The sequence below is a fragment of the Fusarium fujikuroi genome, chromosome FFUJ_chr03 (assembly GCF_900079805.1).
Source record: "Fusarium fujikuroi IMI 58289 draft genome, chromosome FFUJ_chr03".
Lineage (NCBI taxonomy): Eukaryota > Fungi > Ascomycota > Sordariomycetes > Hypocreales > Nectriaceae > Fusarium > Fusarium fujikuroi.
The window spans coordinates 3576496-3602696 of record NC_036624.1 but is presented as its reverse complement, the minus strand read 5'-3'; the positions used below and the strand labels follow the sequence as shown (position 1 = coordinate 3602696).

The 26201-nt window shown below is 49.4% G+C and overlaps 7 protein-coding genes; 4 read left to right on the top strand and 3 right to left on the bottom strand.

Annotated features, from left to right (window-relative positions):
• Positions 1–259: 259 nt before the first annotated feature.
• FFUJ_03209 (related to integral membrane protein) lies at positions 260–2414 on the bottom strand (the record flags this gene model as incomplete). XM_023575031.1 has 2 exons in its annotated part: positions 260–2051; positions 2104–2414. 2 exons carry the CDS (start codon positions 2412–2414, stop codon positions 260–262), a joined length of 2103 nt encoding a protein of 700 aa, XP_023428281.1.
• Positions 2415–2860: 446 nt separating this feature from the next.
• FFUJ_03208 (related to histone acetyltransferase subunit HAT1) lies at positions 2861–4407 on the top strand (the record flags this gene model as incomplete). XM_023575030.1 has 3 exons in its annotated part: positions 2861–2879; positions 2933–3214; positions 3269–4407. 3 exons carry the CDS (start codon positions 2861–2863, stop codon positions 4405–4407), a joined length of 1440 nt encoding a protein of 479 aa, XP_023428810.1.
• Positions 4408–4859: 452 nt separating this feature from the next.
• FFUJ_03207 (probable pyrroline-5-carboxylate reductase) lies at positions 4860–5992 on the bottom strand (the record flags this gene model as incomplete). XM_023575028.1 has 2 exons in its annotated part: positions 4860–5812; positions 5929–5992. The coding sequence occupies 2 exons, from the start codon at positions 5990–5992 to the stop codon at positions 4860–4862; spliced, it is 1017 nt and encodes a 338-aa protein (XP_023428280.1).
• Positions 5993–7116: 1124 nt separating this feature from the next.
• Positions 7117–8013, top strand: FFUJ_03206 (related to CTD kinase subunit gamma; the record flags this gene model as incomplete). XM_023575027.1 has 3 exons in its annotated part: positions 7117–7272; positions 7322–7501; positions 7573–8013. 3 exons carry the CDS (start codon positions 7117–7119, stop codon positions 8011–8013), a joined length of 777 nt encoding a protein of 258 aa, XP_023428279.1.
• Positions 8014–8353: 340 nt separating this feature from the next.
• On the bottom strand, positions 8354–8986 carry FFUJ_03205 (related to 60S ribosomal protein L12, mitochondrial; the record flags this gene model as incomplete). XM_023575026.1 has 2 exons in its annotated part: positions 8354–8680; positions 8768–8986. The coding sequence occupies 2 exons, from the start codon at positions 8984–8986 to the stop codon at positions 8354–8356; spliced, it is 546 nt and encodes a 181-aa protein (XP_023428278.1).
• Positions 8987–9674: 688 nt separating this feature from the next.
• FFUJ_03204 (related to midasin (AAA ATPase)) lies at positions 9675–24452 on the top strand (the record flags this gene model as incomplete). XM_023575025.1 has 2 exons in its annotated part: positions 9675–16607; positions 16653–24452. The coding sequence occupies 2 exons, from the start codon at positions 9675–9677 to the stop codon at positions 24450–24452; spliced, it is 14733 nt and encodes a 4910-aa protein (XP_023428277.1).
• A 679-nt stretch (positions 24453–25131) lies between these two features.
• FFUJ_03203 (uncharacterized protein) lies at positions 25132–26108 on the top strand (the record flags this gene model as incomplete). XM_023575024.1 has 3 exons in its annotated part: positions 25132–25342; positions 25428–25443; positions 25502–26108. The coding sequence occupies 3 exons, from the start codon at positions 25132–25134 to the stop codon at positions 26106–26108; spliced, it is 834 nt and encodes a 277-aa protein (XP_023428809.1).
• Between the last annotated feature and the right edge of the window lie 93 nt (positions 26109–26201).

Sequence of the window (26201 nt, the reverse complement as noted above, 5' to 3'; positions counted from 1 at the left end):
TATGACGGTATCAGTAGCTGCCCCCATGATGTCCAAGTAGCACCTAGTCCGTTTCCTCATGTCCGTCCGAATTATGATAAGAGACGACTCACGCATGAACATGTCAATCAAACCCCAATTAATCCTTCAACTCCACGACGGCTCATCCATACCGACTCTAGTAAGGAAGATGGGACAGTACAAAAACACAATACAAAATAAAAGAGTTCTTGCTTTTCCCTGAAAGACCTTGCGCCGCCCATGCATAGAAATGATGTGGCTAGATACGGATCTGGCCTTCGCTGGAACCACCAAACCACCTACGGAAATCAGGTCCCGAGCTTGATGATCCAGCCCCTGCCGTATCATCATCGCCACCCATCCACTTTGGCTTCTTGATATCGCTAAACCATTTAGGGGCTTCGATACCATCCATGGTGTTTTTCATACGGTGGCCGATGATGGTAAAGAGGTTATCGTCTTCGGGCGGCTCGTCGTTCCAGTTCGCACCATAGCGATGTTCTGGACCACGGCGGGCATTCGCAGCTGGAGCTCGAGCTGGAGACCGTGCAGGTGAAGAAGCGGCGCCATGGGCAGATGGTATAGACAATATTGGAGCAGATCTACCACCGACTGTTCCAGCAGCCCCTATTCTAGCAAGTGCATCTTCTCTGCGATGAAAGAGGGTGTTTCCACCAAGTTCACGAGAGATGAGATCTCGGCCTTCACGCCAGGAGCCAGTACCATAAGTGGTGCCATTCTCCTCTTCGTCGTCCATTACATCCATACCAACAAAGATTCGTTTGACCCGACCGTAAATGCCAAAAAGGGTAGCAAAGACAGGAAATAGTACGACCACAGGAAATAGGTCGTCAAAATAACGACCCAGTGGTGTAAAGTCGATGAGCTGTCCGAGAAAGTGATAAAATACAGTCTTGTTATAGACCTGGCTCGAAAGGAAGGTGATGAAATTGTAAGAGATAGGAATAGTCAGTTTGGCCACCTGCATCGCATACCAGAAAGCGGACTCATGAGCCGTGTTTCGTCGAACAAGGGCTCGACCTCGCCAGACTTTGACCTCGGTCATCGAAATGAGTGCCGCTGCACACATGTAGCAGATCCAGAATGACGAGATGGCCTGTCCAGCGAAGCCGACTTCAGGCTTATCGCCAACCCAATGATGAACCACAGTTAATCTGATGATAGAAAGCTTGGGGAATGCAAACTTGACGACCTCAGACCAGACAATACAAGCCGACGCTGCTGCCAAGAATAACCCGAGAAGGACTTGAGCATAAGGCAAGATTTGATAATAGTAGAGGTATCGAGTATATGGTGTCAGGATGGCGGTCTTTTCCCAAAAAGTCGCATGAGGTGATACCTCACCAAAGTCGAGCTTTTTCGATGCTGCCGAGTCCAGGATCGCTTGCGCTTCAGCAGCTTCTTGAACGAGGTCACTCCAAGCATTGACATATCGAGATCGAGCGTGTCTGGCGCGCACATACTTCCTAGTGAGATCGGCGAGATACTTTTCGGTGATGACATGTGGAATAATATTGTTATCGGAGCTGGAACCAAACCGGGTGCCTCGGGGTTGCGACTCGGGAAGATTGGCCATTTCTTGCAGTTCTTCGATCCAGTCTCGGTATGTGTTTGCGCTTCCTGTCTTGCGTCGGCCAAGCTCCGCAACCTGAACCTCAATATCCTCAAGTTTTGTAATCGAGTCCTCCATCTCTTCATAAACCTTGGGCGCCTTGCTCTGGAGTCGTCGTAGTCGTCCGCTGATGCTTGCGCCGCGCATGAGTCGTCGAGGTATCGACACCAAGCCGTGGCCCATGAGATAGATGGCGAGAATTAATCCCCAACAGTATGCGAGAGCCATAATAGTGCCCTTAATAACGTCGACCTTGAAGGAGAAGCCGGAGGAGATGACATAGTAAATGAGCCCTACGAAACCAAAACCTAAGACGATGGCGTGAAACTGGGCATTGCTACGAACCGAGTACATGAACTTGTCGTATGGTTCTCGGTATCCAGAGTCGGAGTATTCGGCAAGGATTGGAAGAATAAACCTGTATATACTGGTTAGCCTCCACCGCGATGTAGTACACCAAACCGTCATACCATGTCAACGCAAATGTTAACCAATATGAAATGCGCCATGAAACAAGTATGACTCGCTCAGGCAGCCATATCCCCCTTGAGTCTTCATCACCAGTAACTGCGCTCGAGGCAAGATCGACCGGAACGAGAATCACGACAATGGTTGGTAGCCATAAGGCGAAGAAGATGGGAATGAGATAAAAGGCTGGTGTCGTTCGTAGCGGGAGATAGTATCGTAGAATAAGGAGAACGACGAGGGATATGACAACTAAAGCGATGCACGAGAAGATGGCAGAGCCAACCGGCGAAGAACTGCTCGTTATGTGTAACATTTTAAAAAGTCGAAGCGCATGGTGCACAAATTTGTAAGGATAAAGTTGAAGCGAAAGTCCGAGTTCTAAAGATGGTTTGGTTCGACTGACTGAGACTTGAGTGAGTGACATGCGATAGCCAGGGGTACAAGGACCGTTCGGACTTAGCCTTGGGGTACGTACCTTTTCATGGTTACGTCATTTCCCCTATAAGGCACACACACGGTTTTGGGGTAGATTGGCCTGGAAAATTGGGCGCGAAGACTGACTGGTGTTGGCGCATGGATTTAATTGAATCGCGTAAAGTCGCGTTTTGGTGGACCCCTTCACCCAGACAACGACAACCATTCACAACTCGAGCGCATCGCGACTTGGATTCCATCTTTTTCAGGATTTCGTTAGACCAGGTCGCATTGTGTTTCTGATCGGCCATTTTCTCTCACTTTCGTTAATAGCAAGCACTCAAAATGGCAAATATCGAAGAGTGTAAGTCTGGCGGCTGTCACAACTTGATCTCCCAAATACTGACATTTATTGAGGGCTTGCCAACGCCAACGAGGCGATCCATATCAGCCTGGTGTCTCCCTCCGAATCTGGCCTTCAACATCTGGCTACATTTAACCCCCGACACACATACTCGATTTTTGGCGAGGAGGAACAGATCTTTGGCTACAGAGATCTCAAGGTCAGCCTGCGGTTTCGCGCAAACGATATGCGACCGCACTTGAAGACATCCTACAGCAAGAAATTCAACGTTGATGGAGGACCTGAGCCTACAGATGTGGCAGCTCTTCTTAGGGAAGGCAATCATTTGCCTAAAAGTACGTGACTCTTCCTTGAACGCGCAACGAGAAATACTAACAGCACCTACCTAGTCGCCTTTGCCACAGCAAGCGATTTCGAAGAGAGCTCAAAGCTAATTGGCGATAACTGGGTACCGCCGGGAACCCTCCATGCGACCTTCGATAGTCCTGATGGCGAGTACGAAATCTGGCGTGGAAACCTCGCCGACCCAACTATCCAGCAACTCAACAGCCGCTTGCAGATATTTGTTCCTTTTTTCATCGAAGGTGGCACTTATATCGGCCAAGATCCCGAGATGGACTCAACAGAGCTTGATCTCTCCGATGCCGATCGATGGACATTCTTTGCCCTTTACCAGAAGCGAAAGGTGGCGGACAAGACCTCATATGTGTTTGTAGGCTACTCGACCATCTACCGATTTTACTATTTCCAGCCGCCAACCCCCCCAGCATCGCCTCGAAGCGATGAGTGGGAGCTGCCAAAGGGTGAGGTGGACCTCGCCGAGTTACCCTCCCGAACAAGACTATCTCAATTCGTTATTTTACCCCCTTTCCAGGGCAAAGGTAACGGAGCAAGGCTCTACAAGACCATCTTCGAGCACTACCATAAGATTCCACAGACCTACGAGTTCACTGTGGAGGACCCAAACGAAGCCTTCGATGACTTGCGAGACATCTGCGATTTGCAATTCCTCCGCACGATGCCCGACTTCAATGACCTGCGACTCGATACAGACGTTACCCTTCCCAAGAAGGGAACTCTGCCAAAACTGGTTGTTGGCAGTGACAAGCTTGAGACTATCCGACTTCAGGCTAAGATTGCACCTCGCCAGTTTGGCCGGGTCCTAGAAATGCATCTCATGTCTCAACTTCCCAAATCAGTACGACCGACAATGGACATTGATGGAGACAAGCCAGAAGCTACACAAGCCGACAAGCACCAGGGCAAGATCTGGAGCCTGATTGTTAAACAGCGACTGTACCGTCACAACAAAGATGTCCTATCTCAAATCGAACCTCATGAGCGCGTTGACAAGCTTGATGATACTCTGCAGGGTGTTGGACTAGAGTATGCGCGTATCCTCGCTGCCTTGGAACGCTCAGTGAAGCACTCTCAAAGCCAACCAGTAGCGAATGGCAAGCGAAAGCTAGGCGCAGAGGAGACCGAGCAGGATCCTGGTAGCAAGAAAGCTCGCGTTGAGAATTCTTAGGTGTTTATGTATTTTAATTTCTTGACGCTTAACCGAATGACCAGGTTAGCTAGGTGTTGGGAATACTGGACGAAGGAAAATGTACCATCTTGTGTATAAATCAAACCATTACACCTATATCCAGTGAAACCTAGACTATGCTGTGCCATGCCATGCCATGCAAACAAATAAGCCGATCATACTTACAGAGGCGAGAATAATGAACTCCCAAAGGTCTGCAGCAAAAATTGCCAGGTACTATCGAGTCTAAGATAGAAGACAATGTTAGGATTTTGTCTTCTTTCCCATACCGTATGCTCGACCTCTTTGGACTTTGTTTTCGGTTCGTAGGCTGATTCTAGTGATTGAAAGTCTGAGACTACTTCGGGGTCTGAGATAGGTAGGGAATATGTATATGATGGTTGCCAGGACTTCCTGGGAAGTTCTGACCGATCATCGTGGCCATGATCCACTCATTCATAACGTGCACCAGGAAATCTGGTGCCATTTACACCGTCAACCCCCTTTCCAATCTGACCGGCCACAACAGCGGCCTCACGTACAGCTCTCGAGACGGAGCCACGGACTCTACCCTCCTCAAGAACCAAGACGCCACCGATAGTGCAGCCACCGGATGTGCAAACCTTCTCCCGGAGAAGAGCAGGATGCTCGCCACTTTGGACAAGGCCAGCAGTGCCCCTCATAGACTGAGTAGCCATGCGCTGAGCATCGGCACGGGGAATGCCCATAGCAACAGCGCCATCGATGGCAGCTTCCAGCACCAGAGCGAAGAAAGCGGGACCTGAAGCACACAGAGCTGTCGAGGCATCCATATGTCGTGTAGGAAGGTAGACAACATCACCAATGCGCCTGAAGATCCAGGTAACGAGGCTCTCGGTGGCATGGTCGAGGGGAGAACTAGGAGAAGCGATAACGGTCATCGACTCACGGATCACGGCAGCTGTGTTGCACATGGCCCGGACAATGCGGCATCGACCATCCTCCTCTGGATCCTTGGAGGGGACAGCACCGTGGAGAGCGATTTCAATGTCCTCCACTGTGATACCAGCACAAACGCTGATGAGAAGTTTGCCGTGCAGGGCTTTTGAAATGCCAGGCTCGCTAAGGATCTCTTTAACCATCCATGGCTTGCAAGTTAGCAGAACAACCTCAGCCTGCTGAACGGCACCAATGTTGTCGTTATGGACAACCTTGAGAATGGAGGAATGCTCCCAAAGAGCGCCCTTGACACGCTTGGCGCCCGCAGCAGTAGCAACGCTGGCAACGAAGCGTGAGGGTAGTCGTTCAGGCACCTCATCGCCAGGAGTTGAGGCTCCTGATCTGGGAAGGGACTGGAGGGGCTTAGGTCCTTGCATCTCAGCCAGTGAGTTTAAGATACCACTGAGAATAGCAACTCCCATAGTTCCTTGGATTTGTTAGCAGATGAAAACTGCGTAATACAACACCCGCAGAAATGTATAGCGTCGCCCTCAAAAGAAGGACAATCTGCACTTGGTACCAAGGGCATTTCTTTCGACTTACCACAACCAAGAACAGCCATTGTGAGGTCCGTACTGCCGTTTGAGCCATAGGGCGTGAGAGCCATTGTGTTGGGAGACATGGTATTTTGCAGTAAACGAAAGGAAAAAGCACTTGTTATTCAAAAGTTTTATAGGGAGGAGGGGAAAACTTTGATATAGAGGAGATGCTACCTGAGTCAAGGACGGGGCCCAAGTGGTTTAGTGGAGGAAGCAATGGGGGAAAACGGAATTGAAAATAAGAAAGATAACTAAAAAGGCTGGGGAAATGGAACCATATTTATGTGGAAAATTCTACTTATAAACAAATACTAGGTAGGTATTACCTGTTTACTCCGTACTGAGAAGCAAATGCGCGCAAAAGACTGAACTTTACCGGGTAACGTAAAGTAAAGTGCTTTTGCTGCCCAATGCGCATCCTGGCCACACAGTCAAGACGAAGCAAAAACGGAATGCCTCGAAAATAAGGGGTAAGTTTGAGACTCACGCCCGTTGATACTTCTATGTACAAACTCTCCAAACGGGTGCTATTCACCGAGAAAAGTGACGAAGCAAATTGCCGTCAGGCAAAGTCTCACCATGTCAGGAGATAAGAACCATTCAGTAGCCTCCCATTGGGTTCCGACTTCCCAGACAAGCCCAAAGCCCAAAGCCTAGCCTGGACCGTGTAAGTGAACCCCTGTGAAGTGAGGTAATTCGTGAATCTGAGGCCCCTGAGCATGCTTCAGGGCTTCAACAGAAGCCCTTTCACACGACAGGTCTTCACCGGAATCCTCTTATGGTTAGACTCATGCGTTACACCTTCGGCTTGTCCGGGCCGGATCGATTTCTTCCCTGTGGAGGAGGGATGAAGCTGGAAAAGAGAAAGAAATGTTGCGGGAACGGTGAGACCTGGTTATTCCCGCCGGTTTCAAGATATCAAACTCACTTCTTCGCACGGCCACAACGTGGCACAGCTCCTTTCCCTTACAGACCCACTATCAACCTCATCGACAAATTATCTGGGCTTCTCACCTACCACCTAATCCAGCTAAACAATTCGTACCAACGCTTTCTGTTGTTCATTCCCCCTGCCTTTGCTTTGGTTGTGATACTCTCAAGCCGTGCTTTGTATCTCGAATCTTCCGGCCTTCCGATAGAACATCGGTTTGAAATTTTCCACTTTGCACAACCAGCTCACTGCGCTCTCAACATGGCCGACCCATTTGAAGTGCGAATGCGCTTCACATCTCAACTTCAACATCTCAACGCGTCAGTTACATCTGCTCAGAAAGCCGCACAATATGCGCTTAGATTCAGAGACATGGATGAGGACTTGCATTCGTGCATCCTGGAACAGCTTGAACGAGTAAGTCGGACCATTTTATCTCAGTGGACTCGGCATTGACACAAGATAGCAGAACAATATGAACATACGTGCCAATATCATGTACTTTATCGAGCACTTCCTAGACATGGCGCAACGTGACGGACACCCCGACTACATTCGAATGATGCAACGGGACATCATCCGTGTCGTCGATGCTGTTGCCCCGGATGATGGGTCAGGTGCTGCCAACGTCAAAGTGGTCCGAAAGGTGAGTTGATCCCCACATCATGGCGCAACCCCAGATTTGTTCTAGAACCTGTGGCTCACATGTCGGTGCAGGTGTTGCAGGGTCTTCAAGGAAAAGGGTACCTGGAGTCGCAAGCAGTCAGTCAGATCGAAGATGTCATCAAAGAGCGTGAGACAAATGTCGAGGACCTAGGCTTAGCTTCACCAAATGGAGATGTCGAGATGGCAGACATGCCCCCCTCACAAACCATACCTAAGGCAGGTCGAAGGAGCACGTCACACCAGCTTGACAAACGTCAGATTGAGCAACGGATTGAGGAGGACCGCGAGCGCCACAAGCGCGAGCGCGAAAGCATTTGGGCAGTCCCCAAAGCCGAGAATGCTGAGATGGACAGACTGTGGGAGGAAACGAGTGACTTTGGAGAAGACGACGACCGTCTGCTCACCGAAGAGCTGGATGACTTCCACAAAGAGATGGAGATACAGTCTAATTGCCAACATCATCATGGAGCAACGAACGGCAACCGTCGCTAAATGGAATCGGATCATCTTGCATTTTTATGGAATGGATATTGGTCGGCGTTCGGTCCTGGGCTCGCATTGGGATTGAGAGAAAAGCATTGATACCCGTCGTTTTCGGCATGGCTGGCTAGAGCAGCGAAGTTTCAGACCGACCTTCCTTGAGAATTGAGGTCGCATGTAGATGAACAATACATTTGTTCAATATGATATCATAATTAAAAAGAACCCATCGCTGAATGAGCCTTTCTAAGGGTACATATTGTTAGATACTAGTACAGATGTTTTTACACATGCAATCCAGCCATCTATCGTGCCAAGTCGCCTGTCCTTGCGCCCCAGAGATCCAACCATTTTACTCCATAACCACAGTGGCGCCCAACTCCTTCATGGCGGCGATAATCTTCTCAGCATCTTCTTTCGGGACGTTCTCCTTCATCATCTTGGGTGCACTCTCGACGAACTTCTTGCTATCAACCAAGCTCAGACCGAGCATGTTCTTGATCTCCTTGATAACCTTGGCCTTGGATGGGGCATCGAACCCTTGCAACTTGAGGGTGAAGAGCGTCTTCTCGGCGGCAGCAGGAGCAGCCTCCTCAGCTTCTTCGGCGGGAGCAGGTGCGGCGGCGGGAGCAGCAGTAGCGAAGCCGCCTATGGGCATATCGGGAATGTTGAGCTTGGTCTATTGAAAGGTTCCAGTTAGCAGTGATGCTGCGACAAAATAACCCCTCCAAGGTTCAATTAACGCCAGATGATTATCCTCACTAACCTTGAGGCTTGAAACAAGGTCAGCAGTCTCCAAGAGAGTAAGTTGGCTGATCTGATCGACAATGGCTTCGATCTTGGGGTTGGCGGGAGCGGCATCGGTTGAGTTCCATCTCCTCGAGGCAGCTGAGATTCTGACGAGCTGTGTGGGTGCCCGGGCAGCGCGAGCGGATCGGAGGTGGCGAGCACAGCTCTGGGCGGCGTACCGACAAGACATGGCCATTTTTGTGATTGCGGTTGGCTGGGGGTTTGCTCAATTCGAAGAGTCGTCGCGGGCGGGCGTCTGATGAAGCGTCTTGAAGATTTTCGAGCTGTCTCGATGATTTGGCGGGCTAGCGGCTGTATCACGTGTATAATTGGGTCTTCACTTACATCGAACCATTGCATCCTTGGATTGAAGCATTCAATCCTACTATGCCCTTTAATGAAACTTACATGGGTTGGTGCATGGAAGAAGTAATTACTATAAATCGTCAAGTATATACGGATATGTTCAAACGATATGGTGTGGTTGTTGAAACGTCATTGATTGACCCAGCCTGGGAAGCAAAGGACGTTAGCATTCCGGTGAAGGACATAGGCGCGACAGGTGCCTAGGCGAGAGGATCGACGGAATTAGATTTCGATAAATTACGACCAATCTCGCAAATATGTAATACACATCTTCTCGGATCACCAATTTTTTACTGTAAATATAACAAGAATAATAAATGTTCAGGCGGATTGACTCTAGAATCAAGTGTGAATTCAGTCGACATACACCAGGCCAAGAACTAAACCAGATTAGCGTCCTGACCTATTAGTGGCTGATAAGATAACGAAAAAAAAGTTCAAGAGAGCAGTTCTCAGGTTTAGCTTGGAAGCACCACAAACCATCGACAACCGAGATTTCGTCAACAGAGAGCGCAATCATGGCAATGATTGATGTCTCGCGGCAGAGGAGATCGCTCCTCGCGGATGCGACTGTATTGGAACATCTGCCAGCAGAAATACTGGCCATTATCCAAGACCAGTCCTCGACGAAACTGCTAGATGCTGTTGCAGAGGCAGCTCTTTGCCCGCCACTTACAGAGCGTATCTTTGCGCATTTCGAGCATATTTTCCCAGACATTTGTGCTCGATGGATCCTCAACCCCGGAAATGGACAACAACGCATACGAATATACTCAGCGTTAGCTCGAATTCTACCCTTTGCTCCTTACCTTTCAACATTTATTGAATACGCCTCCTCTACTCCCGAACAAACGACGAACTCACCCTCTCTCCGACTCCCGCCCTTACGGTTAGACCAAAATGCCATGGAACAGGATGGAGAGATCCTCTTACAGAGCCTCCTTGTTGTGTGGAGGTTAATCAGCTTCGATTCGCGCAATTTTGGCCCATTGACATCCGCTGCCTTGATGCAGACCTTGTTTAAGCATGAGAGCAGAGCTGTGCGTTATCTTGCGACCCGGATTTTCATCCAACTCCTCCATGGTTCCGATTGGAAGCTTGAATCCCTCATCCAGGAACATATTGGCAAGAGTGAGGCCATCCTCGCAGACTTTGACGGTCGATCGATCGATTATGGATTCCTTTCGCTGTACGAGCAGTCTCGAGTGAAGTCTCTTCTGGCCCTGCGCGAAGAAGTGCAGACCGCCTACGAGGCCGCAGCAGATGATTCTCCGCTCACGCAGACCCTCACTCCTTACGTTGTGTGTTATGGCAACGTTATTCTGCCCAGACCCCTAGGTCCAACCGGAGAACCCTCCAGCCTTGTCCTCACCCCCACGACTGTCTCAAATCTTGAGCGATTGGCGACTATGCTCCGTGAATCTGACCCAGTAATGTTATATGGTCTTCCTGGCGTTGGAAAGACGGCCCTTGTTCACGAAATCGCCAAGCAGCTCGGCATGTATTCTAACATGGTCACATTGCACCTTAATGAACAAACGGACGCGAAAATGCTTATTGGACTATACTCGACTGATTCGAAGCCCGGTAGCTTTCAATGGAGGCCCGGTGTGTTGACAACAGCTGTGAAGGAAGGCCGATGGGTATTAGTGGAAGACCTTGATCGGGCACCGACTGAGGTCTTGAGCACACTGCTCCCCCTGATCGAAAGAAATGAACTACTCATCCCAAGCAGAGGCGAAAGAATACAAGCAGCTAGCACTTTCCGACTTTTTGCAACTGTGCGGACGTCTAAGGGGATGAATGGCCGAGAGAATCTGCCAAGCCTAGTTGGCATTCGTTTCTGGCAAACTCTGAGTACACAAGCCCTTGCGGCGTCTGAACTCGAGGATGTTGTGGCTCAGACATATCCCATCTTGCGAAAGTTTATACCTAGCATTCTGGCAGTGTATGCTCGTTTGTGTCGTCTTGGCTCAACGCCTGGCGCTTTGGCTCGAGGCCGAAATATTATGGACCGTCAAGTGACATTGCGAGATCTGCTCAAATGGTGCCGACGGTTACGCGAATGCTTGATCGCTGCTGGGTCAAAAACGGGAGAAGAGCCAATCACCAAGACAACAAGCGATCAGATGTTCCTGGAAGCTGTTGATTGCTTTGTTGGAAGTTGCCCTGATCCTGAAATTGGCAAACAGCTCATTATTGCGATTGCTGAGGAGATGCAATTGCCCAAGGAATTAGCAGAGCACTACTTCACTACACACATACCCAATCTGAATGAGAGTGACAACCAGTTCATCATTGGGCGTGCTGTGTTACGGAAGAAGAAGTTATCGAACCGAGTTCAGAAACCCAAACGACCCTTCGCTAGCACAGCGCACGCCAAGAAGCTGTTGGAACAGATTGCCGTAGCTGTCAAGCTAAATGAACCTGTCCTCCTTGTCGGAGAAACTGGTATCGGTAAAACAACTGTCGTACAGCAATTGGCTGAGTCTTTGGGCCATAAGCTTATTGCAGTCAACTTGTCACAGCAGAGTGAAGTCGGCGATCTTCTGGGTGGCTTCAAGCCAGTCAACACTCGGACGTTGGCGATGCCCCTGAAGGAAGAGTTTGAAGATCTTTTCTCGGCAACTGGTATTTCCGTGTCAAAGAACCAAAAGTATCTTGAACAAGTTGGCAAGTGTTTTGTTAAGGGGCAGTGGTCAAGGGTGTCAAAGTTGTGGAAGGAAGCCCCCAAAATGTTCAACAAGATCGTCAAAGAGCTCGAAAGAGTTCAAACTGAGCAAGCAGAGACCAGGAATGGTGACGAGCAACCGACCAAACGTCGAAAAACCCAGTCAAAGCTCCAGACCCTGCTCGATCTACGTCCAAGATGGGATATGTTTGCTCGTAATCTTGAGCAGTTTGATGTTCAGATCTCTGGAGGTTCTGGTAGTTTTGCTTTCTCTTTCATGGAGGGAAATTTAGTCAAGGCCGTGCGTAACGGTGACTGGGTTCTTCTTGATGAGATAAATCTCGCGTCGCCCGACACGCTTGAGAGCATCGCGGATCTCCTGACTGGGCCTGACGAAAGACCATCCATTTTACTCTCTGAAACTGGCGAGATTGAGAAAATTGAAGCTCATCCAAACTTCCGCATTTTCGGCGCGATGAATCCTGCGACCGATATTGGGAAACGCGACCTCCCAGTGGGCATTCGCTCCAGATTTACTGAAGTCTACGTTTCCAGTCCCGATAAAGACCTTAAGGACCTTCTCACAATCATCAAGACATACCTGGGAAGCAGCAACAGCAAGAATGATCAAGCCGCAGATGACATTGCCCGTCTCTACATTAACACCAAGCGACTGGCTGAGGAGAAACGGTTAGTCGATGGCGCGAATGAAGTACCTCATTTCAGTCTTCGAACCCTCACGCGAGTTCTTAGCTATGTAAACACTATCGCCCCCTACTATGGTGTTAGAAGGGCTTTGTATGAGGGGTTTTCGATGGGCTTCCTTACCCTCCTTGACCGAGAGTCTGAAAAGATGCTTATTCCCCTAATATCCCACCACCTTTTCGAGAAACATGGAAATCCCCAGTCTTTACTTTCCCAGGCCCCGAAACACCCAAATGACGGAAAGCAATATGTCCGTTTCAAGAATAAGAACAGAGACAGACAATACTGGTTGTTCCAGGGCAGCGAAACCCCTATTGAGCGGGAAGACTATATAATTACCCCTTACGTTGAACGCAACCTGCTGAACCTTGTCCGAGCCACTTCTACAAGGCGATTCCCCATTCTGATTCAAGGCCCTACTTCTGCCGGAAAGACGAGTATGATCGAGTACCTCGCAAACTTCACTGGTAACAAGTTCGTGCGAATCAACAACCACGAACATACCGATCTTCAAGAATACCTGGGCACCTACATCTCGGGTTCTGATGGCAAGCTCCGTTTCCAAGAAGGCATTCTCGTTCAAGCAATGCGTCAAGGTCACTGGATCGTACTCGATGAGCTAAATTTAGCACCAACTGATGTCCTTGAGGCCCTGAATCGTCTTCTGGATGACAACCGCGAACTTCTGATCCCCGAAACACAAGAAATTGTCAAACCTCACGAAAACTTCATTTTGTTTGCTACTCAAAATCCTCCTGGTCTTTACGGCGGAAGAAAGGTGCTCTCAAGAGCGTTCCGTAATCGATTCTTGGAATTACACTTTGATGATATTCCCGAAGATGAGTTGGAGTTTATCCTTCAGCAACGAAGCCGCAACACCTCTCCTCCGGATTGCCGCAGAATTGTCAATGTCTATAAGGAACTCTCTAGGCTTCGCCAAACCAGTCGGTTATTCGAGCAGAAGGACAGTTTCGCGACACTTCGCGATTTGTTTCGCTGGGCTTTGCGCGAGGCCGATACCCGCGAGGAGATTGCCGCTCATGGATTTATGCTATTGGCCGAAAGAGTCCGTAATGAAGAGGAGCGTATCGCAGTTAAGGAGGTCATTGAAAAGGTCTTCAAAGTGAAGATCAATCCCCAAGACCTGTATTCCGCCACAGTGGCTCCTGAACTGAAGCACTTCACCAGCAAACCCAACGGCCAAGGCGTGGTATGGACGCACGCGATGCGCCGACTTTATGTTCTCGTCTCTCGGGCGTTGCGCAACAATGAGCCCGTCCTTCTGGTCGGTGAGACAGGGTGTGGAAAGACAACAGTTGTTCAATTGCTTGCGGAGGCATTGAAGAAAGAGCTTCATATCGTCAACGCTCATCAGAATACTGAGACTGGTGATTTGATTGGTTCACAAAGACCTGTCCGTAATCGTGGAGCCATTGTCGATGCTCTGGATGTGGATTTGAAGTCTGTTCTGCAAAGCCTCGATTTGGATGTCTCTGGCTCTGTGGAAGATCGCCTTGACCGATACAAAGCACTGGATCTTTCAGTCACCAGCGACATTCCCCAGGAGGTTAAAGAACGTATCACTGTAAATGAGACGCGAAGCAAGGCTCTGTTCGAATGGGCAGATGGAAGCTTGGTTGAGGCCATGCGGGAAGGCCATTTCTTCCTCCTGGATGAAATTTCCTTGGCCGATGACTCAGTACTGGAGCGTCTGAACTCTGTACTCGAGCCCTCGAGGACACTTCTTTTGGCCGAGAAGGGCATAGACAACTCTTTTGTTGTCGGAGCAGATGGCTTCCAGTTCTTCGCTACTATGAATCCTGGTGGCGACTTCGGAAAGAAGGAACTGTCGCCCGCGCTACGAAATCGATTCACCGAGATCTGGGTTCCAACTTTGTCTCGGACCGAGGATATTTATGAGATTGTCAAGACAAAGCTTCATGGCGACTCCAAGCAACTGGTTGAAATTGTGGTCAAGTTCGCTGCATGGTTCGGGGATACCTTCAGATCTATGGCATCAGCACCATTCTCCGTCAGAGAAATCCTCGTCTGGGTACACTTTATCAATACTTTTCGGACCGGCGAGCCTATTGTTTCCTTGGTTCACGGTGCCTCTACAATCTTTATCGATGGCATAGGTGCAAACCCTTCTGCTCTTCTAGCCACAGATCCCAAGTCTCTGGGCCAACAGCGCCAGAAGTGCCTTGATAAGCTAAGCGAACTCATCGGCAAGGATGTGTCTGGCGTTTACGAAACTCATCCGGAGCTCTCCATGGATGGTAATTCTCTAACAATCGGGCACTTCAGCATACCTCGTGCTTCCGCAGGCGTCGCTGATCCTGGTTTCGCTTTCCATGCACCCACCACTCGTCTGAACGCTATGCGAGTCCTTCGTGCATTGCAAATGCAGAAACCAATTCTTCTCGAAGGCAGCCCCGGTGTAGGAAAGACGACTCTGGTTGCCGCTCTTTCTCAGGCATGTGGGCAGCCATTGACCAGAATCAATCTGTCTGATCAAACCGATTTGATGGATTTGTTTGGTACAGACGTCCCAGTTGAAGGAGCAGAAGCTGGCAATTTTGCTTGGAGAGATGCGCCGTTCCTGCAGGCTATGCAGAAGGGCGAATGGGTACTCTTGGATGAAATGAATCTTGCATCTCAGTCTGTCCTGGAAGGTTTGAACGCCTGTCTCGATCATCGAGGCGAAGTTTACATCTCCGAGCTAGACCAAGTCTTCAAACGCCATCCAGACTTCCGCCTATTTGCAGCCCAAAACCCTCATCATCAAGGCGGTGGTCGAAAGGGATTGCCCGCCTCTTTCGTTAATCGTTTTATCGTTGTGTACGCTGACGTCTTCTCGGACGATGATCTGAACTTGATCGCAGCACACAACCACCCCAATATCTCTCCATCAGTGATCAGCCAACTTATCCAATTTGTGTCTCAGCTGGATTACAAGCTTGCAGTTGAGAAGTCATTCGGAACTCAAGGGAGTCCTTGGGAATTCAACTTACGCGATGTGCTTCGCTGGTTAAAACTTCTAGACTCGTCTGATCCACTGCTTCAGAACGCCTACGCTGATGACTTCCTCGATATTATTGTGCGACAACGTTTTAGAACGGAGCGAGATCGTAAGGAGGTCAACGACCTCTTTACTCTCATCTCTGGGTCTATGCCAAGACGACATAGCTTGTATCATGATATTAACCCATTGTTCGGACAAGTCGGTATGGCATTACTTGACAGACACCCTCATTCACAGCCAGAGCGACTGCCCAATATTGATATTGTCCCCCGGCTGTCTGAGCTTGAGTCAATCATGATTTGCGTCAAACAGAATGTTCCCTGTATCTTGAGCAGTCCGTCAGGCTATGGTAAAACTGTTCTTCTGGAACATGTTGCGGCTTTGGCCGGAAAGTCACTTGTGGTGTTTCCAATGAACGCTGACATCGACACGATGGATCTTGTTGGTGGCTTCGAGCAGGCGGACCCTCTCCGGGAGGTCAACGCGGTACTCCGGGCCCTTCAGCGGGATCTTCAGAATAATATCATGTCGGCCGTGCCTGATGATATTCCAATTGAAGCCCTTCAACTACTTCATTTGCTCGATGGATTTACTGGCGACGTCGACTCTCTTCCCCCGATCACCACCTCTGTAAAACACCTACTTGGCAGTGTACCTGCAGACTCTGAGGTGGCAACTGCATTGTCAAAGGCGCTTACTACCCTCCAGCATTCTTTAGTGCTAGAGAATCCCCGTTTCGAATGGTTGGATGGTGTTATCGTTAAGACACTACAATTAGGTCAATGGTTGGTTCTTGATAACGCGAACATGTGTAACGCCTCAGTACTGGATCGATTGAATTCTCTCCTCGAACCGAATGGATTTCTGAGTATCAATGAGCATTGCGGACCCGGCGGAGAGCCAAGAGTCGTACGCCCCCATCCAGACTTCAGGATCTTTTTGACGATGGACCCACGCTACGGCGAACTCTCTCGCGCGATGAGGAACCGCGCTGTTGAAATTCACATTCACACACCACCGCCATCCCTTGACCCATCTTATCACCGGGTCGTGAGTGTGGAGAGTAGCCTTCAAAGATATAACATTTCCCGCCAGGTTTCCGATACTGTTTTTAACACCGAGGGATCCGTTGAGGTCATCGAGCGGGCTCTTGAGACACTCTCGATTGCTGATTTGCCTGTTCTGCCTCGGTTTACGGGCACTCTATCCAACCATGACACACATAGCAGGGGATTAAGCTCTGCAGTAACAGAATTGCTCAGCTTCCTGAACTCAAGTAATGGGGCTGATGGTGTCAATGGAATTTCTCATCTATACAGCTCTTTGCCCATTCCCGAGGGACTCAAACCTGCGCAACCTTTGCATCCTCTCAATAACTTCCCTATCGCCCAGCTTTCATCTGCACCAGACCAAACACGATGGCTTGGTGCATGCTTGGAGTTTTATCATGAGCTCAATCGTCTGCAGAATTCAATTGAGGACCAGCGATGTCAGGCTCAGGTCAACAAGTTGACTGCTCTCAACCGACTCCAAAGATCATTGATAAGCGACCGTGTCGCTGCCGTGTCCAAGGATGCCACTGTCAAGCTAGCTTCCTTCTTGCTGTCCGCAATCGACGCGGCAAAGGAATGGCTCGGCTTCAAATTTGAGTCTCTCGAAAAATGGATGGAGCGAGTCCGCATTTTGAGGGGCATCCTGTGCTATCTCAAGAGGACCATCCGTCTTGGTATTGAATCCGACTTTGACGAAGCAAAATTTCAAGCACACCTTGCTCAAGGTGCAAACTTCCTTCAAAAACATTTGGATGCATCGATTGGGTCTCAAGAAAAAGAATTCGTCTCTCTGCTAATCGAGCGGCTTGGCAAAGACTTTACTGCTGGTTTCAGATTATCAACTGGCCTAAGCATGGAGTTGCTTTGGCACCTTTTCAGACCCACTCCTTTGCCTACGAAGATGATTCTGGATCGCACAATAGAACTCGAGAAACTAGGCTCAAGATTCGATGCATTGCGATGGAAGGCTGGAGCATCAATTTCTGATCTCACAAAAGCTATGACTACACTGGAAAAGGCTTCTGGAATTCTCCGTGGGGACGCTCCGAATGTCGACAGCCTCCTACAGGACCTTGCTACTGAAATTCAGTCTCTGGAGAGTCGGATCGGGGTCGACGAGGTTGAACGTAAGCCTTTTATGATGGAAGAGTTTGAAGCACTCCGCCAGGTTTCAATGCTCAAATCTTTGCCCTCGGGTGACGCAGAGCTTCAAGTGTTGTCCGATATACCTACACAGGCAGGGATGATGTTGGCCAGCTCTAATCTCCAAGCCGCGCTTCTTCAATCGGTGGAGAACTTAGTCTACCAGAACAAATTCTCTTGGGATGGCAAATTTGTTTCTTGTCTCTGGGACAAACTGCAAAACCTAGGATCTGTCAATCTTGGTTCATTAGCTCTTCTTGAAACCGAGCTTCCAATCGCTGGGCGACAGATCATGAAACTGAGTGCGGATGTGGTGGCAAACCCCCTGACACGGCTCAACAATGTTCTGTCTCAGCTTGTCCTTGAAGTTTTCAGCGCCCATAACCAGAATCTCAAGGATGCTGTCATTGAGGCCGCCCAGCTGGCTTCCCAAGACCTTACCCGCAGCTCTCGTGCTTTCGATGATCTGGCGCCCCGGATCGAGACAGATCACTTCCGCGAAATTGCAGTCGAGCATCTCATCCCGGCTCTTAAGGCTCTTGCAACTTTACAATACGATAGTCAGCGAGAAGCCCAACTCTCAGCCTTTGCATGGATTCATTTCAGCATCGGAACCGTCAAGCTGTACGTTCCGGATCGCGTTTTTGATCCGCAAAGTCGACCCAAGATGGAGCGCGAATTCCTTCAAGAGATGCATACTGCCCTCAATAGGGAAGCAGACTCGCTGAGGAAATTTGAGAAGCATTTTACTGGACAAGACACGAATGAACGCATTCGATTGCTCGAAGCAGAGTCTGCGGCCTTGGGCCCCCTTCCCGAAGAGGTCCGCGCTATCTACAGACCAGATCAATCAGAGCTAAACCGCATCCACGCTGAATTCTCAAACATTCTAAAAGCAGTCACAGGTCCTACATTGTCCGCGGCACTTCAAATTCTCGACAAAGATCCGGCCCGAGCAACCGAGGAGTTGCAGCTTGTCAAGGAAAATGTTCTCAGACTCTTGGATCGACTTTCTGCTCGTTTTGAGGCATATCAAGACATGACTCGGCCCACGTCAAACCTGCTTCGTTGCCTCATGATAGGGCTCTCCCTTTGTGACGCTGCTTCAGCCCAAAGCCTGGCACCTGCTTCTTACCAGCTTCTCGAGGTTACTCCTTTCCTTGGTGGCAGTATGTGGAATCAACTGGATGGACAATTTTCGTCCAGAACATTTGAGTTTCTCAACTACATGTCAGTGGTTGCTAGCATTGAAGGCATCGACAATATTGAACAAGAAGCCCGCGAGATGGTGTTCAGAAGTTTCCACAATTTGTTTGACGAATGGACTAGGCGACTCGAAGTAGACCGCAAAGAACAAACCGCCAAGGGGAGCCTGTATCGCTTTCGAGGTTCTCTGGAAGATGAGGAGCAAGTTGATGCCGAGGAGTTCAATGAGCTCTTTCCGACTTTCGATGAAGACGAAGCCGCAAATGTCCCAACCAACAAGAAGCCGGATGAAGTCCGCGATCAGTCACTTCGAGTGGCCGAAATTCACAAGAGTCTCTTCCTCAACCCGCCGCAATTTACTACGGCTTTAAAGGATGCCTGTAAATCTGTGGGAGACAGAATTACTTCAGAAACCATCGACCACAAAAACATTGATCGTAGTCTGACAAGCAAGATGTTGGCCGGAACCATGTTCTTCTTGAATGACAAGCTTGATTCTCTTGTATCACCGACCGTGGACAAATCCTACAACTTTTACACAGATGCCAACGTTCCTGAAGCCCGCCAGCTCGTTGTCCTCATGCACAAAATAAAGTCTCGGTTCCGCGAGCTGCAAATGGTCGACGAAATCGGACATATGCAGCCCTTGGCTGATGTCATTCATGCTTGCGAACAGGTCCTCGAACTTGTTCATACCGAACCTTTGGCCAAGATTCTTCCCAAGGTTGAATACCTCCACAGCCACGTATACGAATGGCAATTCGGCGGCTGGGCTAGTAAAATATATGGTGTTCTTACTCTTCATAACCTGCTTACGGATACGGTCATCCGCTGGCGACGATTGGAACTCTCAACTTGGGCCAATCTCTTTGATATGGAACAGAAGAAGTGTCAAGATGATGCTTACTCTTGGTGGTTCGTTGCTTATCAAGTTGTTATCGCTGTGCCTCTGTCTTTGGTCGAGGTTAGCGACGAGTTGCAGGAATATGCTTCCTCTCTCATCTCAAGTCTGGAGATGTACTTCTCGACCGCAATTGTTGGGCAATATGGAGCTCGATTGGCATTGCTGCGTCAACTTCAGAGTCATCTCAAGCTATTGACTGAAGATTACCCAGTACTTCAACTTATTTTGCATGCGTTGTCCAACTTCATCCAGTACTATTCCCGCTACGAGAAGATTATGGATGAAACTATCTGCAAAGGACGCCTTCCCATTGAGAAGAAGATGAAGGATGTACTGCTAATGGCTAGCTGGAAAGACACAAATATCAATGCACTCCGGGAAAGTGCTCGCAAGTCTCACCAGAAGCTTTTCCGAATCATCAGAAAGTTCCGCGGCGTTCTTGGCCAGGAAGCAAAACAAATTATTGAACAAGGTTTACCTGATCAAGACGTCCACCACGCAAACTATGTAGGAGATAGATCTCCTATTATGGATGTTTCTGCGGACGCGTTTTCTAAGCTTAACAGCGCTCTGCCAGGGTGGACCGATGGCCACAAGCGCCTTGCCAACGTCTCTAAAACTGTCTCTGTCATGCGAAAGATCTCACACAATCCAGAGATGACAAGCCAGGTACCTCAAATTGTTGATGACTACGTCTCTAGCCTGAGCGAGTCAATGGCGGAACTTCGCAAAGAGACACCGCCGTTTTTGACCGATGAGAACAAGGACCAAGTCAAGCATTTGAAGACAAGAAAGAGGAAACTGTTTGCAGATACCTTGCGCGATCTTCGGCAAATGGGTTTCAAGCACAACCTAGGACAGGACAAGCTTGCGGAGCAGGCATCACTATCAGTTGTGTTGTCGTCAATACAACCTGTGCAACTTCCTTCGCACAATTCTACCGAAGCCATGGACTATCACTTGCACAAGATTCTTGATTTAATCCCCAAGGTCAGGGCTGCTTCTCGAGACCATTCTGAGGATCTTACCAGTGCCGAGGTTGCGCGAAGTGCTGGATTTGTTGAAGGAATGCTCAGCCTTTTACTGACTCAGAGACATTCGATCACATCTGGTGCCTCCTCCTTATCACTTCTTGGACAATCCATAAAACAATTCAGCGGCCTTGGAATTTCTGATGAGCACGAACTTCTCATTCGTAAGACAGCAGTCTCTGACTGGAAACGTCTTGTCCCTTGGCTTGTTCAGATTCTCCAGCATGCCATTCGTTTGATTGAAATCCACGAGAAGCTTGGGGAAATCAAGCACACGGCGGCGATAGAACAGCTGAAGTTGTGGCATGGGCGATTCGAGTCTCTCCATACTCTGAATGCTGGGTTGGGTCAACTTCCAGATGGTGTGTCTTCCGAAGCAGCTGCTCGTGCTGAGGCGAATTTCTCGAGTGAATTGGCTAGTTTCCGCGCCGACCTCGAAGAGTTGAATACGGAGCAGCCGGAACTCTCCTTCATTCTTCTCCAAATTGTTGGCTGGACCAAGATTACAAGAGAAGCCGCGCCCAGCCTTACATCTGACGACATGGAAATCACCACTTTTGCAAATGCTGTCTCGACACTTTGTGACAAAATCCTGGTCGCAATTGAGAGCGTGAAGAAAGCCGCGAAGGGAACTGATTATAGAGAGGACGAACCTTCTTGGCTCACCAGTCACGCCGACGGCTTCGTAAATCTCTTTGCAAAACTCCGTACTACCGAGATCGAGAGGAGTGTGGCCAGCTGTATCGAGATGTTGAAGCAGATTCATCTCGAAGAACCGAGTCTCAGCCAAGCGGCTATGAGTCTCATGACGATCGCATGTCCTGTCCTGAATGAATACGTTAATCTCGCTCAGCAGACCTTGATGCAAGTTGTCGATATCCACAGCGCCATAGCACACATGTCCTATAGCATGACCAAGACGTTCACTCAAATTTCCTCTCAAGGGTTCTGTACACCACAAGAAAAGTCTGATGAAACCTCTGGCGATTCTGGCAAAGTGGAGTCTGGAACTGGTCTTGGTGACGGTGAAGGGGCCGAAGACATCAGCAAGGACATTCAGCCTGACGAGGACTTGTCCGAGCTTGCCCAAGAAGCTAACAAGGAGGAGAACGGCGAAATGGAAGACGAAAAAGATGCGGTGGATATGGCTGATGAGGAGCTCGAAGGAGACATGGGCAGTGTTGATGGGGCCGATGATGATGATGAGGGTTCGAAGAATGGAGATGAGGAGGAGGAGGAGGAGAACGATATGGATGAAGAAGCTGGAGAGGTCGATGACCTAGATCCCACTGCCGTTGACGAGAAGATGTGGGATGGAGAGGACGAAGAAAAGGCTGATAAAGACCAGCAGGGTGAGAAGGCCAAGGGCCAGAAGAAGGACGACGAACAGATGGCAGCAGATGAAGATGCGAAGAAACAGGAGGGCGAGGAGCAGCCAGATGTTGACGACTCTGGTGAAAAAGACGCAGAAGAAGAGGAAGCTGGTGCCGAAGAAGAAGAAGTCAAAACCCAAGAGGAAATGAATAAGCAAGATCAAACCGCCCAAGAGAATGATACACTGGCGCTTCCTGAGGATATGGAGTTGGATCTCGATGACGATCATGAGTCGGCGTCAGATAGCGATGACTTGGATGGTCTTTCGGATATCGAAGAAGAGAAGAAGGAGGGAGAGGACCAGGAGATGAGTAACGAGGAGGAAGATGAATTAGATGACGCTGCGGCCCAAGCCCAGCTTCAAGAAGAGGCCGGAGAAGAGACCGAAATCCAGGAAGACGAAGAGATGCCAGAAGAAAAGGCCGGTGGCAAAGATGAAGTTGACGAGGAGGCCAAACCTGAGGAAGACGAAGAGGACAAGGATCAGGAGGATGCTACAGATCAGAATCAACCGCCTCAAGATAACGCTACCGCTGATACCGACAACGCTGCACCAAGCGATGTCAAGAGTTCTGGCCAGGATCAGAATGCTGACTCGATGGATGTCGACGATAACTTCCAAAGCAACGCTGCCCAGCAGGAGGATGGTGAGATGGGAGAGGGAGCTGCGGATCAGGACACAAGCGCAGGGAACAAGGGATCAACTTCGCAGTCAAAGGAGATCATGGATAGGGCCGAGCAGGAACAGGAAAAGGCGGATTCGGCACGCAGTGATCCTTTCAAGAAGCTCGGCGATGCACTTGAACGCTGGCATCGACAGCAGGAAGACATCAAGGACGCCGAGTCTTCAGACGCCAATGAACAGAACGCACCACAAGAACCGAGCGCCGATCAAGGTCGTAAGGAATTCCAGCACTTACAGGACGATGAGACTGCTACAGACACCCAGGCCATGGGAACTGCGGATGATGAGCAAGTACAGCCCATCGACGAGTCTATGGCCATCGATGAGGAGAGGAAAGATCCTGCAAGCCGCCTTATGGATGATGACAAAGAAGAGACCGAACAGGATCTCGATAAGATGGACACAGCTGATTCGGGAGAGGTGCCGGATGCCAGTAAGCAAGATGCAGATAATGACCAGGACGAAACGCGCTCAGGGGTCAAGACACGCCAAGGCAACTATGACCGTCAGTTCAGTCCTTCAGATCAGGAGGCGCAATTGGATGAACAGGAAGATGAGGTCGAGATTCAGGAGACATCGACTCAGCTCTCTTCAACTCACATCTCGGACGAAGAACGGCCACTCCGAGATTTCGGCGAGTCGATGCAACAGTGGGCTGAATTCCAGACCAAAACACATTCACTCTCTTTGGCTTTGACATCCCAACTCCGGCTTATCCTTACCCCTTCACAATCGACCAAACTCTCGGGAGCTTTCCGTACAGGGAAGCGACTCAACATCAAACGCATCATCCCTTACATTGCATCGAGCTATAAGCGGGATAAGATCTGGATGCGTCGCAGCATCCCGACTAAACGTACCTACCAGATACTGCTTTGTGTGGATGATAGTAAGAGTATGGGTGAAACATCATCAGGTATTCTGGCCATGGAGTCTCTCGTCATGGTCTCACGATCACTTACCATGCTAGAAGCTGGCCAGGTTGGCGTCATGGGCTTTGGAAGTGACGTTTTCACAGCCCATGGCTTAACCGAGCCCTTTGCTGCAGATGCTGGAGCCAAGGTGTTGCAGAAGTTCAACTTTTCTCAAGATCGTACCGACATTGCACTTCTCATCCAACGGACCATCGAAACGTTCAGACTTGCACGACAACAGGGCAGCGGCAACTCGGATCTCTGGCAATTGGCACTGATTCTCTCGGACGGCCTTACGCCTTCATCAGCCCACGAGGGCATCCGTCGAATGCTGCGGGAGGCGATGGAGGAGCGCATCATGATTGTGTTTATCATCATGGATGATACGGGCAAGAAGAAGGGCGACAGCGTACTTGAGCTGAAGGAGGCCAAGTTTGTTCGGGACGGCGGAGAAAGCAAAGTCGTCATCGAAAGATACTTGGACACGTTCCCATTCCAGTACTACCTAATCGTCCATCATCTTGAAGAGCTGCCAAGCGCCCTGGCTGGTCTCTTACGAACATGGTTTGCTGAAGTTAACGCCTAGGAGAAGGATGGTTTCTCTGAACAGACTGGGGGAAGGCATTGGTTGGCGATAGCTGGTTGCACGCATATACTGGCGCTCGGGGAGTACATAATCTGATGCAGTAATAATTCTCTATAGAACAGGGGCAAGCATTGTTTAGACTAGGCTGTGGACAAAATTGCTTTACTTTAGAGATATTCAGTAGCTTGACTTGATTATTCAGACAAGTCATTTCTTGCTCAACACCAAATTGTGAATACAATGGATCTGATGAGAGACAAATGACCTTATCGACAGTGACTCTCCATGGTATTTGGGACCTGAGGTCACTGTCTTCAAGACTACCTATTCCCCTTATACCCAAGTTAGTACTCCAGGTGCACTTAGGGTTCAGCGGGTTGAAAGGTAAACTGTTCTGCTAATTAACCAAATGCAACAACAGCCCGTCGATCACCCCCCACTTTCCACTGCCGTTCCCCCGCGCTGCGGCTAACCTGTATCCCGTCCCTCACCCCAGCCACCCTCCTCGAACTCAACCACCTCCAAAAGTCTCAGATCCCGATTTTATTTTATTTTCCTTGGAATTGAGATCACATCAACCAAAGACTGGAACTTACTTAATCTGTACGTTCATCTCTTCCGTTCATTTTCTTGGTTTGATGAGTGAGTCCTCCCTCGATCTTGGCCTTACGATCTCGTTATGCAAGTTCTCTCGACTGTCATTTCTCGACGTGGATTATCTCGGTTGGCTATAGGTTCGCGGGCTGCGGCAGCAAGTATCAGTAATTCAGCAACATCGAGATTGGCTAGCACATCTCTAGAAGGCACTGCCGTGTCTCGTCCTGCTCCTGGCTCTACGTTGCACCAGATTCGCGCCATGTCATCCCCAGCGCAAAACGAGCTGCGGTTCAGTAAGTACCTTTCCTAGTACTACCTATGATCTGATATGAGCCACATAGTCTACAAAGAAGAGAGATGCTGACTTGCGGCGGTCAGAGAACCCAAGGATCTTGTATGTATCATTACAGTACCTTCGATCTGAGAGAAACATCTAATCAAGAGTGGTTTAGCGTTTGCGATATTCAAGAAAAGTTTCGCCATGTCATTCACGAATTCGATAGCATGTATGGCAGCCCAGGTTCATTCGACGCCACTCAGCTAATCAACCTCAGCGTCCTCACCACCCAAAAGCTCCTCAAATTCGCAAACACCCTCTCCGTTCCCGTCGTAACCACGACCCAAACCTCAGCCAAGCTTGGTCCCACAGTTTCAGCTCTGGCGCAGCTCCTCCCCTCGTCACCACACGACAAGACACGTTTCTCCATGTCCATTCCCTCCATCACCGTCGATCTACCTCAGGGCTCCGAAATCGCTCTTGTCGGCATTGAGTCTCATATCTGCATTACCCAGACAGCGCTCGATTTGCGCGACGCAGGGCATAAGGTGTATGTCATTGCTGATGGAGTATCCAGCTGTAATCCTCGTGAGGTCGACATTGCCCTCGATCGATTGCGTGCCGAGCCCGGAATCACGGTCACGTCGAGCGAGAGCTGGATGTATGAATGCGTGGGAGATTCGCAACATCCTGCTTTCAAGGGACTGATTGGTGTTGTCAAGGAGTCAATTGCAGACACCAGAAAGGTTTGGCAAGCCTTGCCTCCTGGTTCCAAGATATAGGCGTAGTGACATACTTATTTAATGATAGATTAGACATACATTTGCATAGTACAAACATCATTGCTGTCAATTTCTCTTCTTTTCTTTTCTAGC